Below are 20,999 nucleotides of genomic sequence, written 5' to 3'. Positions count from 1 at the left end.
ATACCCAAACATGACTATGCAATGGAGCGGTGTCTGAAAGTGCACATCTCTGAAATATTCAATTCCACTATGTGTGTATAGAAAACATATAGAAATATATACACTTCATATAGAACATTTATGCTCACAATTCTGTTTAACTTGGGTCTAATTCCACTTAACCCAGGGCTATGGGCTATACTCATTTTGTTGAATAAGACTACCATGTTAGGAATAAATGAACAGTGATCATCACTATATAGATTTTGATAATGGCAACTTATAAACTAGCAAGGTACACAATTTGGATACATTTCAAATGCAATACATTTCCCCTCCCAGCTTCTCTACTCACCCCATCAGAGGAGAACTTGTGGTTAGGGGACAAGACATGGGGATGGTAAAATCTCTCGAGCAGGCTCAGGAGGCAGCGCCGATCCCACTCATCAGTCACACGGCCACCATAGGTTACCTCACCAGTCAGGAAAGTCAAGGCTTTCCAGGGCACACTGTCCTGCTCTGACAGTAACATCTGTAGCTGGAGGACTGACACCTGCAAACACAAGATATTCACATCACTATACACCCTAAAGTTGTGTGCTACTGATACATGTACATGTAACAATGGCAAACCATGGTTTTACTTAAACATACCCAGATTTCAATACTGGAATAATGTACATGACAAAGAGTAAATTTTTTTTTCCAGGGCACTTGTTAATAGTTTATGCACATTGTAACCATATGATTGAACATCTACATATATATGCGATCTCCATGGTTGGGTGGTTAATGTGCTAGCGCAGCATGATGACTCTGAACATGGCCATGGGCTTCCTCCAACAATGTTACTGCCCACTATCATATAAGTGAAATATTCTTCAGAGTGCAGTGTAAAACACCAATTCTATGAATACTTAAATGTACAGCTATATGAGCATGATTCCTTAGCAGGCAGCTGGACATTATACCATACTCAAGCAGAGACCCAATCCAAAATATGACATAGGAGTACATGCTGTAGTAGTACATTAGTATTTGATTTGGTTTGATTAGTTTATAAGAATATTTCACTTTTATGAATTATGGCGGGAGGAAACGGACAGAGCCTGAGAGAAACTCAGCTCAAACTCACAGAAGCTCAAACTCTGGCCTTGTTTTATATGGATGTGAACACTGTTACAAATATATTATTCTGCTCTTCATCAAAATGTTGAAAGTATAGATAAACAGTGGAAATCAATAATCATCACAGGTAATGGCTAACCTCTAAATCTGAATCATTGAATTCGTATGGGATGTTCCAGCCTAAGGCACCATACTTTTTCCTCTCATGCAGAACTCCATTCAGAAAGCAAAGACTGAAGAGTAGGCTTTTCCAGTTGGCACCAGCTCTGCCTTCCTCATACATTTTCTGTGTGACATTCCCTGATCCCCCAGAGCCAAATGACCTGAGCAGGTTGGCCTTCAGTCCCTGAGGTGGCTCAATTGTCATCTGACAAAACAAAAACACCAAATGGCATATAGGTCATGTGGGACTTTCAGCGTGCTCCTGAGTGAAACTGCTACCCTAGGTTCCCATCAGTTCATACATACTCTGATGGGACATGCAAGGGATACGGTAAAACCACCTTTTATAGAGTAACAAACAATGACTGGCATGCTGAGTGAAGTTTCAGATAACATGCTGATAATAAAAGGACAAAAAAGAAGCATTTTTAACTCACTATGTATACACTACAATCATGAAAATGATAATAGTCAATCAACAAGCATGAACGAAATCAGTCAGCATTTTTATGTGTAAAAAAAAAATTACCTTCACTGAAAACATGTACTCACTGCTTTGTAGGCCAAACCTTTGAAGTGACATACCTTGAGTCCCTTCTGTAGAATGGAAACAGGAAAGCTAGGGTCAGGCTTAGAGCTGAGCCAGAGTCTGAACTGAGGGTCGATGTCCTGACCAGGTTGAGGCCGGCTGAATCTGGGTGCAGGAAGAGAGCAGAGAAAACAATTCATACACTCATGGACTCTGCTATCATGCTGTTGGACTGTAATAGTCATGTTGTAATTGTTTAATATATGATGAACTGTTCTTCATCTGACAAAAGTGTCACATCTGTGATGCAAACTGATTCATTTATTTGATTGGTGTTCCACATCTTACTCTAGAATATTTCACTTACATGAGGATTACAGGAATTATGATGGGAGGAATCCCACGGCCATCTGCAGATTACTGAAAGACCTTCCCATCTATGATGATACAATATGAGCTTTAAAAACTCAATTTAAGGAATTAAATTTTGTGTATTTTGCAACTAAAAAGTTTCAAATTATTGTATTCAGTTTTCTAGAGTGATGGTTTTTACCTTTCAACTAAGGCTTGTAGTTTAGGCATCCAGGAGGCAGCTAGGTGACAGTTTTGTAGAAACACCCAGCGACCCTTCAGGATCTGGGCCTTAGAGATGAGCTCCTCTGCCTTAGGACCCTGGCCCCGCCCCAGGGAGATCATGTCTAGGTGTAATGTGCTCCCCCTTAACTCCTTAGCAAACCTGAGTAACTGCGAGGCAGGGTCAGAACCTGTGCAATGACACCACACAAACAGAGTTAATAGCACGTGTTCACAACATATATATCATATGCATATATTCATACGTACATGTATCAAATTACATTAAGACATGCACAAAGTCTCGAGATGTAAATCAGAAAATATATATCCAGGTATGTATTTGGCCCAAAATTCTGAGAGTCTTGTCGGTCTGAAAAAGGTTTTCTGAAAAGAAGGATGATATCCTATTGTACAAATATTATTAAAAATAATATTTTGATGGTATTCACTTGCCTCCAAAAACAATACCTTTTTAGGTCCTTTACCATGACCTTAGTCCTGTGAAACAGTTTATGCTCATTGTAATGTTATCAAAATACTCTTGCAAGGCAAGTGTTATTATGGTGACTAATTGTTTTATTTTGACACAAAGTACAGTGTCCAACAGACCTGGTGAAAGGATGAAGACTAAGGGTGTCTTTGCTGTGGACTCCTCGTAAATTTCCTTCAGATCAAAGGATCCAGATGACAGGTAAGACGGGCCAAGGTGTTTCTCCACGAAGAGACGTGAGGTAGCAGTGAGGACATCAGGACGCAGGATACGGATCATAAGTAACCTCTGGAAGGAGGTCAGCCTCTCCCACTCAAAGACCACCAAGTTTAGAGATGTGTCATCTGACAAAACAGTGATGCAGATTTCACTTGTACATGTACTTATTCATTTACGTCGAACGTAGTGCAAATTTTTGACATACATGTGTATTAGGGTGGTAATTTTATGGGTAGAGTAAACTGCAGTAAACCACAAGGCCTAACTGGTAAGTAAATGAACAACTTTCCTGCATGCGGCAGACAGACTTTCCCCCAGAGGAGAAAGCCATATTGTTTGGTAGACAGTAAGACCACTTCTTAAATCAGAATCACCTTTATTTATTTGGTGTTTGAAGCCATATTGAAGAATATTTCACCTATTAAAGTTAATGTGCAGAAAACCATGTCATCTGTATACACCCAGGCTTTTTATTCTTTGGACAAACCAATGGACGGCTCTGCCCAGTCATGTACTTCCACCACTTCCTTGTTTTCCCCACTTCTTTCAGAAATTTCACGTCTGGTTAAGTGACTAGGACAGGTAATGCCAGATTTAATACACTTTGTTCCTAATCAATAAAACACCTAACATGTCAGGAAATGAGGTAAATGTTCAACCTTTTAGACCTATAAAGCACTTGTTTGGTGGAATTTATGCCTACAATTTTTATGAAAATTAAACCTACATTCATTTGTTTGTGTCACTAAAGATGCAAGCTTCATAAAACTGTGCCAATTATTCTCTCTTAAATGTTTGCTATGACCTTATGCTATTGTCTGAGCTGTTCAATGTTTTTCAAGAATCCACACCTGGGAGTTAGTGGTTTGAGTGGTGAAGGGTGACGACTTGTAGCACCTGAGTGCGCCTTCGTTTGGTGCATGGTAGAGCAGGATTGGAACCCACAAACACAAGGCTCTAAAACATTCCAGCTAACCTGGAAGGCCATGCAACCTTGTCTTTTTGGACGACTTTAAACGTTTGCTGTGACCGAATTCCTTTATAGCCGATCGCTTCTTTTCCAAGAATCAACTGGTATTGGGAAAGGTGTATAGATATAAGCTCATGTAGTAACCTATATTGAGTAAAACCAACTGGACTCCCATTGGCTTAAAGATTTAGTCCTGTTGCACCAAAACTTCATGTAACACCGTCAAGAAAGATCAACCATGCTACGTATTATGTTCAACTATGCAAATAAATGCTGCACAGCCAGCATTCATTGACGCTAATTGTAAAGTTTGAAATGACACTGTGTGATTCTTGAAAACGAATCAATATTTGTTACATTACTGCAAACATGTTTAAGTACGAGAAACAACTCGCAACAGTTGATTCCTAAAAAGAATCAACTGTTGCTCGTTGCTTCTCCAATACAGAATGTTTCAAACTACTGGTTTCAGAGGTTGTTGAAAAGATTTAAAAATTAGGGTATGCTGAACTACTGAATTTGCTTAGGTCTGATGCAGGTCTTTGCACATGCTGATCAAATGTATGAATACCACCTACATGTATATCAGTTAGTACACGCTTGTTTCATATAATACAGGTGTTATCTGATACACTCTTGAAGAAGCCTTTGTACAAACTAAGTATATGTACCATCTGAGCTCTTTAGGTACTTCCTGGCCATGAGCTCATAGGGGTCCATGCTGGTGTAAAAGGCCTGCCACTGGGCCTTGTTAGAGATGAGACTGCGGCAGAGCAGTGAGAATGGGGCAAGGGTGATTTCCAGGTACTGGCACTGGCGCCACATTCGCTCACTTATCCACGATGGAGGACGTTTACTCTTCCTCTCAGACTCTGCATACTCAGCACTTTGTATCTCCAGCCTCTCCATGGCGCTTAGGCCTGCAACACACCACAGAAATACACACACGTTATCAGAGAATAGTACAATATTACTTAATGCAAAAACAGAATATATCATGATTTTCTTCCACAAAATGTCATAACCTTCTCCCCTTTTCACGCTACAATTTTGTTTTACGACAGCGCATATAATAGCATACATGGTGTAGAAAGACAAAACGTTTTTTTCTGGATGAACAAACTGCTACACATTACAAAAAGTCCTTAAATTAGAAGTGTGTAAATCTCAATTATGTTAGGCACATATACACAAGCAGTAATGTCACATATCAGCTCTAGCCCTTTCCTGGTGTATTTTACAGTATTGGAATGCTGTATTAATGTCCGTACACAAGTAACTTGGAATGATAAAACAGAGGTTCTGTTTTCAAAAATATTCTGACAATTAACATTTTTAAGCACAATGTTCATCAAACCAGACAATGCATCATGCATCAAAATGCATCCATTTGTGAAAATTAATGCTGTAAAATGAAGAAAAAAAAAATCATAAATCTTCCCAGTAATTTACCTCTCGTTGGTAGATAATATGCTATGTAAGGAAAAGAATACATAGGATGTCAGAACTTCACAACTAGAGAACTACTCTCTAGAAGACCTTTGATAAATGAAAAGAAAGTACCTATTTATTTATTTACAGGATACTTAAAAATTAAATGTGTGTGACCACCACTGACCGTCATGGTTAGCCAACTGCTCTTCGTCCAGCATGCTTGCCAGGACGTGTCCTTGTAGAAATGTCTGCCACTCCCCATCTGGGATTACCTCAGAATTGTTGTATTGGGAATCAGGCTGGCGGGGGGAGGGGTTTGCTCTTAGGATACTAGTGCACAGCATGAGCGAGAATGTGAGCTGGTGGTGCCCAAACAGTGCCACGGACACCACACGATAGATGCTGGAGGAAAGGTGCTCTATCATGCTCCTCATGTGAGATGCCAGGTCTGTGTCAGACACCCGAGGTGTTGGTGTGGATATGTCCAAGCTTTCCCGGCTTCGTGGCCGCAGGGTTCCGCTTAGGAAGGGTGTATTGGTGCTCTGGGGCCGGTTCTCTGAGGTGGGGTTGATGCTTGCTGTGAACATCTCCTGGAACCAGCTCAGGGAGAACTGGTACATGACATCAATGCTGGCCAGGTCTGCTACGACAAAGTACAGCACTGCTCCTCGTGTGGCTACCTGACAAACAGAACAGTAAACATAAATGCAGGTACATGTACATCCAGGCCATGACAAAGTACAGCACTGCTCCTCGTGTGGCTACCTGACAAACAGAACAGTAAACATAAATGCAGGTACATGTACATCCAGGCCAGGACAAAGTACAGCACTGCTCCTCGTGTGGCTACCTGACAAACAAAACAGTAAACATAAATGCAGGTACATGTACATACAGACCAGGACAAAGTGCAGCACTGCTCCTCATGTGACAACCTGACAAAGAGAACAGCACACAAAGAAACAGGTATATGCACGTCAGGACAAAATACAGCACTGCTCCCCAGGAGGCTGCCTTACAAACAGAACAGCAGAATCAGGTACATCCGGGATACATTACAAAGAGAACAGTAGAATCAGGTACATCCGGGTCAGGACAAAATACAGCATTGCTCCTTGGGTGGATACCTTACAAACAGACCAGCAGAATCAGGTACATCTGGGTCAGGACAAAGTAGATCACTGCTCCCCTTTTTGCTTCCTGGCAAATCAGAATATTCATTATACTTGGAATCAAGTAGAGAAAGCAGTCAGGTACAGAATATGAATGTGAAAACAAAGTACTGCATGGTTCTATCAGTTTCCATCTAACAAACAAATTGAGAACAAATAGAACAATATAACCATGAAAACGGATAGAGCTGCTATTTATCTGACAGAAAGATACAATGATGCAGGCCAAGGTAAAGATAAACCCTCCTCTTGTGAGGCCACCTGACAAACAGAAGAAAGAAAACCATGGCTTATGTCCACGAACAATTAGAATACAAATTAAACTAGAACTACATGCAGTTATACGGCTTTGCAGCAGTCTGTACACACACCTTTTAGCTGCCAATTTCAAAAACCTTTCACTTTCCCCACCACTGTGAGTTCAAATCTATTAGTTCTGTGCTCTTCTGAAAAGATCCCAGCTTTGTCTAATACGAGCCACAAAAAAGATGTAATCCATATCAGACACTAAACTCTCCAAATGAATTTCTCAGATATGAATTTAGTAAGAAGAAGGTACAGAATAGGTAAGGGGTAGACTGGATATGAACCCCATGTTGCTAGGACTAGTAGACTGGTGCCAAATAATTTCATGGTAATTGAAGAAAAATAGGGAAGAAAGGTTGGCAGGAATCAACTGGATTTGAATTGGTGACTGTTATTGGCAATGTTCATTGGGACGATGGTGAAAGACAGTGAAAAGAAAAAAAAAAAACTGCTCTCAAATAGCAGTGCTTGGCCACATGTACCAGACAGAATTGGAATACACACCCTGTAGCCAGCACTCTACAGTGAACGGGTTTCATGCAGTCTAGCACGAAGCTCCTGTGTTATCTGAATGGGAGGTCTTGTTAATGTTTGTATGTACGCTGGGCGGTTTTACATCATACTTCATTTTTTTGATGTTTTTTGGTCATAACCTGAGAACTATACCAAGTACAAAAATAATTCATACAGATTTGTAATCTGGAAATGAAGGACCAAACGAGAACAATAGTCTTCCAAGCACAGCAAAGCTTGGAAGCCCAAAAAGAAAAAAAGTCTGTCAAAACAAAATGTGTTATGTTATCATCTGAGGAAGTCCATTTCCCTCATGGCAAACAAAATCCACCAGCTGACTTTGCACTCACAGGTAGGTACTTCATCCTTGCCAGGCTAAGCTTCCTCTCTGTCTCTTCAGACTGGTCCACTCTTTGGTGTATCTCTCCTGCCATGCCCTTACTTTTCTGAAGGGTATCCACAAGGTCCTCATCATCAAGGATATGCCCTGAAACAGGAAGTGGCTTGACAGTTAACAGACTGAGCTGCATGTTCGGGGGTGAATGATTGGATTACATGTATGAACCAATTTTTCTACACTTTGTTTTTGAATACATAAAAAAATTCAAGATGAAATGGTTCCTTACAAAACGAGCATTGTAGGCCTGCAGACTTATAGGCCAGGTTTTGCTCAGCAGCCGCAATCAAATGTGCCTTACTTAATGAAACATACATGCTGTTGTCTCAAACATGCATTGTCCCCTAGAGTCTGTTCTAAGAACCGTATTCACAATTCATTCTTGGCTTAGCAATCTGTCTTGTTTAGTAGTTAAATGGTCGAAGCCCTGGATTAACTTTCTGTCACAGGGGACCAAAGGATTCTTGTCTGGAACATTATTAGCTTTATTGTTTAGCAGGCAAGGAGATTGATGTCTGAAACTTGGCCTTTTGAATTGGTCATCTTTTTCCCCTCCACTCTTGGCTTAATAGTCTGTCTTGTTCAAGGGCCAGATTATTCAACCCTTGGTTTAACTTTGACTCTTTCAGCAGGCAAGGCAAACTAGATCTGGATTTATGGCTTTTTGAATTGTTCATGATTCACTTTCTGTCTTTTTTATTTTAATTGAAGGAAGCAGTACTTTACCCTTTTGTTTGTTCAGGAGGTCAACTGATTCAGGTCTTGGCTTACCTTTCTGTCTCGTTCAGGAGGCCAAATGATTCAGGTTTTGGCTTACCTTTCTGTCTCGTTCAGGGGGACGAATGATTCAAGCACTGGCTTACCCATATATAGTCGAGCAAGACTATCGACTTGTGCCTTACACTTAGTGACATTTATATCACCTGTCTATCAGACACAAATACTGCCACTTATTCCTTACCTTCTGTTTTGTTCAGCAGGCCCAATGTCTTGTCCTCAAGGTCTCTCAGAAGCTGGAGGTCACTGGCTATGTTGTCCAGTAACTCATTACGCTGCTGTTCAAGCTGAGGCCTCTCCTATATAAGTTAACATGATACTCATTTCAGTGGTGAATATGTTTTCCGTTCTCAGTTGTGACAAAAGTCGGGTCTTGTGGATATTCAGAACAATATCTTCCCTGATGGTATTCAAATATAAATGCCACAATGTATCGGCCAAAATCTGAGATGCAACTCCCCAAATTAATAATTCCCCAAAAACCATATATTTTAAAAACACCACGTGGCGGTGCAAATATATTCTGAAATAAATCTTTCACTATTTCTGGTCTTCGGCATTAGAAGGAACAAAACAGGCAGCCAATATGTTATCAGGCTTACTAAATGACAATTTCACTGATCTCTTGCATTTGAAAAGTACATACATCTATCAGACTTTTAAGCATGGAGATCTTGTGTTCAAATCCAGTGTTTCAGCTGCGATTTTATGTCGGGAAGTTTATCAGGTACATGACAAATGGTCAATGGTTTACTTTCAGTCTCCCCATTTACAAACCTCATCACATCATATAAGTGAAAAGCTATCTGATTTGAAAAAATCAGGAGGAAATATCAGTTGAATTTTTAGGAAAATGCCATACTTGCCAAAAAAAATATTACGCTTTTATTAATAAGAGCATGGGTTTACATGTACATATTCTCTGACTGTAATTTGACCAGGCGCTCTTATGCGTCCTGTAATAATAGTAAAAATGATTACGAACAAAATCCCCCGACCATCAAGGAATTTTTCCTTTGTGTGCAACATGTTTTGTACATTCTACCTGACTAACAACTGCTGACAGAAGCTGCTCCTGGAGGCCATCAAACGTCACTGTAAAGTTGATTATGTTGACTTTGTTGTAGACTGCAGGTAAATAATGGGGGTTGGCCATTGACGTGCTAAGGTACAGCCTGTTTCAGAGAATATATAAACCATGTTGATGCTACGTCTTTACTTGACTAGACATGTAAGTGCATGTCACGGGATGAACATATATCAATGACAACGACCACACAGACCTTCATGTAGTATATGATTAGAAAAATTGGCAAAAAAGACAAATTTGAGAGAAAAAAAACAAAATGATATAAAATCTTAAGCAAAACTATATTTACCTCACTGATTCATTTACTGATTATACTAGTTTGAAACTACTGTTTTTTCTTGTTGCAATAAATGATCCCCATTCGAACCTGAAGTTATGATTATATTCGATTTCGGTATCTCCCAGCTTCATAAGGGTATGGCCTCCACGCTGAAATGTCTCTTGTAACAGGATAGGCTTGAGGGTTGGGTCCAGAGTCTCTGTTACACGCTAGGGACAAAGAGATATTTGAAAAAGTGCTATGTATAGGTGAACATATGTGCATGCATGACTCCCTATCCCCCCCCCCCCCTCCTCTTCCCATACCATACCATTTGTTCAGACTCTGAAACATACAGCAAATGTTGGCTGTCCATTCAAACACAAAACGGTACCAACAAAATTCATACAATATTGTCAAAAAGGTCTACCAAACGAGCTGCTTAGTCAGATGGCAACGCCTTACAACTAAGGGACACCAAATCAGTATTTTAAAAGTTATAATCAGGCATCATAAAAAAATCACACCAATACTGATACATTTGAATAGGCAAGCTTTTGCAGGAAAAGGAAGATCCCTGTAACATTTTTCATCCGTGAATAAAGAACATAAAGCAGGACATTCATGCTCCATGGGAACTGAAGTACAATCACAATTAATATTTATATATTAAAAGGTGACATATCAGGATTTCCTTCACTGATAAAAGTGATATTTCACATAAATGTAGTTAAATATTTGGTTATTACACAATTGTTATTTCACACCAGGATTCCATCATGTTGAACACGAAATATTCAGAAAATAGAAATATTCATGACATTCCAATCTGAGTTCAGTGTGATGACATCATTATACATTTTTAGGCAACTTATTCAATCTTAAATCAGGTAACGATGAGGCATGACATCATACATCACAACATGAATGACCTCATGCTATATACAAGTTTCTGTAAGCCTACAAACATTGCTTAACTTGTTAAGAAACATAAAATCATGACAATGACAAAATATACATAGCAAACAGAATATTGCACAGTGAAGGTTGAGTACCATAAATATTTTTCAAATGAGCAGTGGAAATGATAATCTATAAGATGTGACTGTGCAAAACGCAAAATCTGAGGGGCAACAGGTAATAGATCAGCAGACAGATTTGTCACTATTTACATCACCCAACATTACCCCCATCTCTGTATGTGTTGGAAATCAATATAGGGTCAGATGTGTTCTTTATGGACGTAAGCGGGTTCACCTAGAGACAAATGCCAACAATAATACAAATTGGTTTAACACCACAGGATACCATCTGACATTCAACACATTATGTTGACTTGGTTGCTAGAGCAACTATGGCAATATTCATCATCCATAACAATTGCAGCTTTGCAAACCCCCTGGCTCAGATATAAACGAGGAAAAGCCAAATCAGGTGATGATTATGACACCAATGGGCTCCTCAGGTTTATTAGGTAAATATAATTATGGAGATGTCATTATTACATGCATCTCACATATAACTGTGTGGATGCATAATGTCACTGAAAAGGCAAAAAAAATAATTTTTTTTTTGTTACACAAACCTTTGCCGGCAAGGTTCAATCAAAGTTCAATCAATCTACATGATTAATTCAACTGTAGGAAGCCAGCATTCTTCGTCCTTCATGTCAAATACTATACAAATCCTCTTGTCCACAAATGTAAGCACCAAGAAACACATGACTGATAATAGAGCGCTCCTCTTATCCAAAGGTTTGGACGACAGGTCTATCCAAGGCTTAACTCACAAAGCTATGTTTTATCCACATCTACTAAAAAGGATAAACAAATAAAAACCACATGGTTAAACTGCACGCTAATCAGTTGATCAAGAGAGAGAGATTTGGACCTGTGATCATAATCTGGACAGTAGCCTGACCTGTCAGTAACAAAGAACTGTTCTGCACTGGAATAAACTTCATGTCTTTGGCTATATATCACATTATTATCACATGTAAAATTTTTATACATGCATTTAAGCAAAGACATAATTAATGCATGTGTAACATAAAATGTGATGACCATTTCTACCCTTAAAATGCAGCTTTGTTTTAAGTGTCAAGTATCATGTGGTTAGACAACAACATATATATTATACTATCAAATAACAAAGCTTATCTATAAACAAAACTGATGTTACCAATATTAAATACAAGACCAACATGTATGCACTTACTTACTTGCCATGTTGAAGACATTTTAACTTCAACAATGGCAGTAAATTTTATGAGCGTATGAAACCAGAGTACCTGGGGTTAATCATCAAACACTGGCAATTCCTGGACAATGCTTTCCTACATGTGATGCAGATTTGTATGCTACAATTGTGGAAGACCAGTTCAACACACATGTATTCTGCCTGGAAATTATCCAGGGACTACAAGTTAAACTGGATAGCATGCCCAGAATATTGACTGTCTCAGTTTACTGCATGAAGAGGAAAATCAATGAGTGCTTCTCTCTTAAAGGTTACCAGCTTTATTTCTATTTCATATATTATTTCTTTCATATTCATTTGGGAACAGTTGTGTTCAGTTGTTTGAGGAATGTATCTTGTGATTCTTGACTTCAAAAGACCCTTGATGGTGTACAAGTGATATATGGTTGTCAGCCTTGAAACACCATTTACTGCTGAATGAGCCACTTAGCAAAGTTAGCTGCACTCCAAATATAAAGAATCTATCTGTTAAGCTAGTCCAACATTATCCAACATGAAGGAAGTACATGCAATGTAAATAAAATTTACCAAACCAATCATTATTGTTTAAATGAATTTATGCTGTCATAAACAATCTGTTATTGTCATTGGTTTGTTATGTTCAATGTAGCCTATAACTTTATGTTTTCTTCTAGTACGGATAATAACAATTCATTGTTTCCTCAAATGATACGGTAGCACAAAAGGTCAATGTTAAATCAGTCGAAGAAAGATACTGAATGAGGTACCTTCAATTTGCATCTAACCTCTCTCTGTAGAAGAATGGTTTCTGAGTTTCTGATATTTTTATATCACAGAATAAATAAGCATTCCTGAAAAAAAAATGAGTAAAACAAAAGTTATCCTGATGAATTTGCAAAATTATCTGTCAATGTTCACTGATGACAGTAAATAATGCCCATAACCTATTTCCCTGAGGTATTTGAACTAGCTCATGAAACAAATCTTTTTATTCAATTTACCTAAAACTAAAATGGCACTTGTAAACCCAGGTTCTATCTGATCACTTCATCCTTCTGCCAAGAGTAATCCAATACATGTATTTAAACCAGATTTTACATCTTCTCAATCCATTTACTTCGAGCAAACAGCATTCATTCTAATTCAGCATTTTCCTACTGTTATCCAGACTTTAATGTACAGTGTCTATTATTTAGAAATGGAATGATGGAACTTCATCAGATAAATGTTGACACAGAATTGCATGACAATCTGAAATTGGAATCAAGATGTATATGTACAATGTATTACACCTTATTTACAATCTGAATTACATGTAAGTGTTAAAATATAGCCATCCACTAGCTATGTACGAAACATAATGAACTAAATTCTTCATTCCATATTTTCTTAAATGAATGACACATATATAATAAATGATCGCTTGAGATTAGAAATGCCACAAAAAAATTATTTCACTGAGGTGGGTAGCATGCCATCATCGTGCAATGACCCAGGAGCCTCTCATCAATGTAGTTGCTGTAAGTTTAGGTCTAGCCCATGCTGGCTTCCTTCCCAGCCATACATGGCAAGGTCTGGCAGCAACATGCGAATGGTTGTGACTTTCCCCTGGGCTCTGCTCGGTTTCCTCCCACCATAATGCTGGCCGCCGTTGTAAATGTGAAATATTCTTAAGTACAGAGTAAAACACCAATCAAATAAATAAACAAATACATAGAATTATTTCACCCTTACCATCGCAATATACATATATATACCAGAAGGTGAATTAAAGAAATATGTGGTCCTGTACTGTTGACTTCTCTTGCATTAGCATTTCAGAACAAATCATAATGTTTGCATTTGTCATAATGAAAGTCTTTTGTCCATGGGCCGTACAATGTGATGGAGATGTCCATTTGTTCATGAGTGGAACCCTCAACCCCTGTTTTGGAGGCCTGTTCATGTATCAATAATTCTGTGTGGTTGATTATTGGTGATACAATGTGTTTTCACCTACACTTGCCAATTCAAGGGTTTCTATGACAACAACATTGTAATGAAGCTGCAGCAAATCCCATTTCTTATTCAATATCAGACTATGACTCCGTCAAAGTGTTGTGTGTTCAAACAGTGGGACCAGTAGGCGTTTCCACACGAGTCATGTTTTACTGTTGTTATAGACCTAATTTTTGCAAAACTTTGCTGGCAGAATTCTAAAAATAATTAATAATAATAAAGCAGCCAGATTCTCACTTGTTTCAGATAACAAGGGATCATTGATCTAACTTCATGTATTATTCAAATCTCTTGAACAGCATGTCATCAGAATGTTGACATTTACACAAAAATTCACAATATCACAGGTAATCAATTCAAACATAATTACTTTTGATACTGATGCTACCTTTTATCTCTTCTCTTTATTCAACATAAAATTTCCTGAACTGTTTGAATAAGAGATGAACACGCTTTCCTCAGGGATATGTATTCTGGTGATGGTAATCTAAGCTATTCATTGCAATGTTTTGAATTGCCATACTCAAGAATTTTTCATTCATGGGATAGGGGCCATTTTTTTCGGTTGAAGGAAGCCAAAATAAAGCTACCGAACTTTGGTGAATTGTTGTCCACCTCTCGAAGACGTGGCGTCACATAGGTGGGAGGCTTGTGCAAGCACCTTATTGGCCCAGTCAAGGCCCACTCCTTTAGGCGATTCAGGACACGTCTGACAAAATTTTTCACCAAACACCAAGACCTTGTGTTCACACACATCTACTGATCAAACAAGAGGAGCATTGTTGATAATGATAGACAGACTGTCTGCTCATTCCAAACATTATATGACAATACAGAGGAAGTGGAAGCATGACTGCTTATACAGTGCAATGACTACCAATCAGAACTGAACAAATCAGAATGAAATGAATTGATAAATGGCACATTCACTGAAGTTCATGCAGATTCTGGACAAACTGATGTACCAAACTGACCTGAACACACTCAAGAGCAAAGATTATGATCATGTAAACAATAGGGCAAAGCCATCACAATGATAAAAGCTTTGCTGATTATACTTGCCGAGGGATGAGGGATTTTGGCTTGAGGCAGGATCATAGGACTTGCTGTGAATTTGGTGTGGAGAAACAACTGATGAAAATTTGCTTTGCACCTACATGTATCAAGCTACCACATAGGCAGAATGAGCATTATCAGAAACTCTTCAGCATTTATACCTGTCACAAATGCAACAGAGATTATGTTGCATAACAAAACCTGTTCACATGTGGACAATGTGCTGTACTGGGCTTTAAACTGCTATGCTGTTACCATATCAGCTTTAATTACCAATTTAAGTTTGACTTTGATCGGCCTCTTCATTGTCATCCTGAATGGAGTTGCAGCACATGCTGTTCTTCAGAGAGATGTGGATGATGTCTCAGACTTGCTAATTGCTGTTCTGGCAATTGCTGACACAGTTGTCGGAGTATTTCTTGTGTACCATTCCGTCTACAATCTGTGCAACTGGCAGATTTTTCATGAGTGCATGTTTCGATACGGAATTTTGCTTGGGGCTGACCTCACCTCCGTGTTTCACCTTTGCCTCCTGACCATTGATAGGTATATGAAAATCACTTGGCCTTACCTCTATGAAAGGATCTTCAAAAAGACAACAGTCCTTGGCCTTTCAGTTAGCTTGTGGATCATTGCTATGGTGTTCGGCTTCTTGCCCATGATGGGGTGGAACTATGGGATGCCATCACCTACAGAACCACAATGTGGGTTTTACTTGATTCTGGAGAGAGGATACACTCTGCTGTTAATTTTCCTCTTCCTCATACCGTTCATCATCAATGCCATACTGTACGGACACATATTCAGAGTGGCCCACCGACATGCAAAGAGCATTGCAGAACAGCAAACTGCAAAAAGTGCAGAGAAACGCCCTTCAAAAAGGACATGGAAGTTCACCAAAACTGTATGTCTGCTTATGGGATTCTACTTTGTGTGTTGGGTTCCTACTGGTAAGCAAACTATACTTTCCTTGTACTTCAATGCAAAATGCAGGTTTTAAGAGATCATCAACAATGTAGGGGTTTTCTGTACATTAGGTCATTGGCATTCTTAAGCCTTGGCTTTGGCATATTGAAGATCAAATATACAGTCATATCAAAATATCCAGCTGATCCCAAGATAAAAACTTACATGTAAAACAGGTGCAGCAAATTCTGGAAGGTTGCTGAAGGCCTACCTCATGCTGGCTTCCTCTCCAGCCCTAAGTGGAAAGGTCTGCAAGCAACCTACAGATGGTTGTGGGTTTCCTTCCACCATAATGCTGGATGCCATCGTATAAGTGAAATATTCTTGAGTACTGTGTAAAACACCAATCAAATAAATAAATAAATCAAATTCTGGAATAACTATCTGGAAATTTCCTTAATATAAACCTAGATTGTAAAAAATAATGCTCTGACTGAAACATTCTAGAAGCTGGTTGCTTTTATACATGCAGAAATCTAGATCTTAAATGTCAACATGTTCGATTACCAATTGCAGTGGCCAGGCCATTTGACACTGTGTTTTTTTCTGTAGGTGTTTTCATGCTGTTGGGGTATTGCCAGGCTGTGGATTACATGAGCCCAGAAGACAGAGGTTTGGTAGTTATGTACCTCAGTGTGCTTGCCTACATCAACAGTCTGGTCAACCCCATCATATATGCTGTCAAAATCCCCTACATCAAAAGAAGATACACCCAGGTTTTTGGCTGTATTCTGTGTTGTTCCTGTATGAAGAACACCTCTCAAACACCAGTCACTCAGTTCGCACAGAGTTTGAATGACTGATAGTATCACTCAGCACTATAACAGTGACAGATTACAAATGGTTTTGAGTGACACAATAGTTAGTTACTCAGTTCATACAAAGCTTTGAATGTATGTATATATGCTTGGGTTTTTATGTCATATTTAACAATTTTTCAGTTATGTGACAACGAAGAGTCATTAGGTGTGTGTACATAGACTATGTCTTCTTGTGGCAAGGTGAGGTCATGCTGCCATGCCGAAGACACCAGACATCACACCCCACTCAGTCACATTATACTGACACTGGGCCAACCAGTTTTGTTTCCATGCTCCAATCACTCAGTACTAAGCACCAATTTAGGGGGCAGCAACAAGTACCATTTGGTATGACCGCATTCTTCAATGGAGATGCTCTAACAATTAGGCCACTGAAGTGGTCCACATTGAACTTTTAGACTCCATACTGCACTCCACTGATTTAGGTGACCTGGCACACAAAGGAAACTGTCACAGCAAGTCGACAGGTCTGGGAGTCCATCAGTTGTCAATGGTTCATCCTCCACATACAATATAACACAGAACAACATGAGAAAATCAAAATGTTTCTACACTGGTGTATTAGATTAATGCCACAGGTTGATGTATTCTACAGGTCTGATTGCCATCAATAAAGCAAATAAACTAGCTTTTCTGTTGTCTTTATTAGGCTTCCAAGCTGAATGCTGGAAAACTATGGTCCTTGAATACGGATATTATTCTCTCCAGGCAATACTTTGGTCGTTTTTCTAGAAAACAGATTCTGATATGCATTTAGAGGAATGCTAATTATGTAAAGTTTCAAAAAGACATTAAAACCAGTCAAAAAATTGTGATTAGTTGAACGTATGGCACATATCATATAAAGTTTTGAATTTTGACATGTTTAACTTTGATGTATTTCTGGTGTGTTTTGGTTTGTAACTTTCTGAGATATGATCAAAAAAACTAATTTTAGTTACCTGATTTCAATGGCCTGGAGAGTTTGAAAACTGTAACTTCACACCAAATTGTATTACAAGACATGCTCTTTTCTTGGGATTGGAACCAATTTCAGAAATCATGCGTCATTTCTTTGTTACAAGTGTTTAAAAGACATCATTCTATTTCAGATAAATCTAACAGGACATTTATATGCCCTTCAACTGCCTAGTTAACTGTCCATGACTGTGTCCCTGCTGTGCTGTATTGCTGCATGACTGTCATGCACAATCAGTGCATGTTTTTTTTAATAACTCCTCTCATTCTGCAAGTTATCAGTCAGCTGTCACCTAACTCACGGCAAGTTTAAGGGTTACCGTGTTTAAGTATTTGAAATTGGTTTATGATGCTGATACATGAAATATTCAATAAAGGTTAAATTTTATCTCACACTAATTATTGTGCTTCGTAGTTTCTTTATCTAAGTTGGTGACTGATGTTGATAATATTTTCCAAAGCAATGTTTAATATACACACCACACTTTTTCAAAACATGTATCATCTTTTCTTTTATTTATGTAAACAAATCATAATAGTTTATTAGTTATATTAGTGATAACCCCTCTGAGCTGTATGTATGCTGGTTTAAGTACAGAAAAACTGTACAGCTATCCATTTAAAAACACAGTTTCCTCCCCCCCCCCCCCAAATTCTAATGTCGAGTGTGAGAATTAATGTCTATATCAGGACTTCCAAATCAGTGAAATCAAGGTCAAACTTTCTATGTCAACACCTGTCTATCACTGAAAAACTCGCTGACCCACTCATGAAATCAACTAATTATCTTTATTTCTTTGCTTGGTTATTCAACTGACAAACTGTCTTGTTGTTGTGCATGCCACATGTCAGACCTCTGGGTGTGCGAGGTATGTTTCACGCAAACAGGATTACCCCCATATAACCATTTGCCTGTCATGGATTCAACCCCAACGTCTTTGGAAGGTTATTGCACATTGCTTGCAAAAAAATTACGGAAATACTGCACTAATTTTACCTCTTTTACACTATCGGGACCGGTAGATCCAGGATCAATCCTTGATCGAGTCACACCTAAGACTTTAGGTCTGTGTTTTGTGAAGGTAACTTCCTCGCTTGACGTTCAGCGTGAAGGGGATAGTGCAACGACTGGTTGACCCGTATCAGTATAATGGCTCGGGCGGGGCGGCTTACTTGCCTTCGGTAAGTTGTCTCAGTGAAGCAGCACTAAATAAAAGAGCGGTGGAAATCCGTCCTGCAACAAGGAGGCACATTACACGTACATGCACCCTAAAGATTCCTTGTCGTCATATGACTGAAAAATTGTTGAGTACGACGTTAAACCCCAAGCACTCACTCACTCACTCTTTTACACTAAAGTCATGTACTGGCCCACTCAAGTGCATCAAATTCAATACATTATCATATCCCCTAACATTTTCCATGTCTGAATACAATGAATTAAAAATACCATAATAATTTTAAAATACCGTGCAATGCACCAAGAAAATAATTCAGCTATAAATGCAGGTGCAAGACCTGTTTACAAGGTAATGGAGGCACATGTCCAACAAGAGGTTAAGGTCACAAAAGAGAAGAGAGTTCTTTTGTGAAATAAGTTAGATGAAAATTGCTTAAAAAGTTCAAGAGACACACTCTTTGCAAGCCAGTCAAAATAAATAACTAGTACGTAAATGATGCTGATGCACTTGAAGAAACTGGCTCTCACTAAAAATGAACAGGCTCTTCCCAAGTGTACACAGGGTGTAGGTTTGTTAAACCTGGCTATAAGCGTTCAAAGAAGATAGTGCAATTCTTTGAGTAAAGCAACGCCTACAATATTTTATGCCAGTAATACTTAAGCTGGATTCACAGCAAACATACACAGCATTTTTGCCACAAATTTTAAATAGATATTCCACATACGACATTTTAAATGGCTAACGCGGCTGACAACATTTACAACTTGAAGCAACTGAGTATCACCAAATATAAAAGCTTTGGCAGTATCTGTGCAATTATCCTAACAATCACCTTCAAGTATCACTGTTGTGTTGTGGAATTAGACAGGTTTTCGCAGCTACAATGTGATGATTCAAGTATAACTAACAGATGAAAGTTGTCCATTACTTGCACCTAAAATTGTATGTACATGGTGTGTATCAGAAAATTCCACACGCATCAGCTGTCAGCCATGCATTAATAATCAGTCTAGCAGGCAACACAAATCACAATTACATGCTGGCGTGAGATCAGGCGAAATTCTGCTTGCTGTGGAATTCACTTTCAGCACAACTCCTTGAATACATTGCATTATTCACATTTACATGTAGCTGAACAGGGCAGAATCCCTGTCACTGGGATACTGTCTTTAATAACCATGTATTTCATTTGGACATTCAGGATAAAGCTTTCACACGTGTCAAAATCAATATATGGATATTTTAACCACGGAGAGCCAAGCCCGAATCTTTCTAAATACCCATTCAAAATAAATATGTTATAGGAAACATAAACAATTGAAAGCAGCGCTAAAATAAAATCTGCTCATATGAACCGAAATAGATTTCAATGGAGAAGTTTTAAGATTACCTACATGTATGAAGAGTGTAATATGCTTAATACCTGGCTAAGTGTGGTTTGGATGTTTCAGGCATAGAGACACTGAATGGAATTGGCCTAGATAAAAAACTGTTCTTGATCTGGTGCCGAGAGAATTTTCTGTGAGCAGCAGCCTGGACACACAATGCCCAATGGGATTAACTGACATAAATTATCATAGCTAGAGTTAAAAGCCTATTATTTTTAACCAAGCTTTGCTACAACTACAAGAATATCTATCCCTGGCCCTTCTTCAACTGATTATGACCAACTCTCACACACTCTTATGAAGGATCCTTTGGGTCAGTTTGGAGAACTATGCATAACCATGAACATACCATGATAGAGTGGAAACCACAGCACCCTAAGCTGAGCTTTACAGACACTTACGTGTAAGAAC

General features: G+C 38.7%; 2 protein-coding genes across 2 annotated transcripts in view; one reads left to right on the top strand and one right to left on the bottom strand.

Moving 5' to 3' along the window:
- Positions 1–20,999, bottom strand: part of LOC135469202 (dynein axonemal heavy chain 6-like) — a 90,730-nt gene that overhangs the window by 6,404 nt on the left and 63,327 nt on the right. The window contains 11 exon segments of the mRNA XM_064747753.1: positions 335–532; positions 1,247–1,474; positions 1,855–1,963; positions 2,352–2,562; positions 2,984–3,208; positions 4,725–4,973; positions 5,672–6,167; positions 7,829–7,965; positions 8,837–8,951; positions 9,698–9,827; positions 10,110–10,231. Coding sequence (XP_064603823.1) covers positions 335–532; positions 1,247–1,474; positions 1,855–1,963; positions 2,352–2,562; positions 2,984–3,208; positions 4,725–4,973; positions 5,672–6,167; positions 7,829–7,965; positions 8,837–8,951; positions 9,698–9,827; positions 10,110–10,231 — 2,220 coding nt within the window.
- On the top strand, positions 12,576–17,299 carry LOC135469201 (adenosine receptor A2a-like). Its single transcript, XM_064747752.1, has one exon. It carries the CDS (start codon positions 15,403–15,405, stop codon positions 16,273–16,275), a length of 873 nt encoding a protein of 290 aa, XP_064603822.1. The 5' UTR covers positions 12,576–15,402; the 3' UTR covers positions 16,276–17,299.

This window comes from Liolophura sinensis, chromosome 6 (assembly GCF_032854445.1).
Source record: "Liolophura sinensis isolate JHLJ2023 chromosome 6, CUHK_Ljap_v2, whole genome shotgun sequence".
Lineage (NCBI taxonomy): Eukaryota > Metazoa > Mollusca > Polyplacophora > Chitonida > Chitonidae > Liolophura > Liolophura sinensis.
The sequence above is the reverse complement of the archived record's forward strand: the minus strand, read 5'-3'. Positions and strand labels throughout refer to the sequence as shown.

What these genes read in the sequence shown, in the direction of transcription:
- LOC135469201 (XM_064747752.1), top strand. Translation starts at nt 15,403, where the DNA reads ATGAGCATTATCAGAAACTCTTCAGCATTTATACCTGTCACAAATGCA.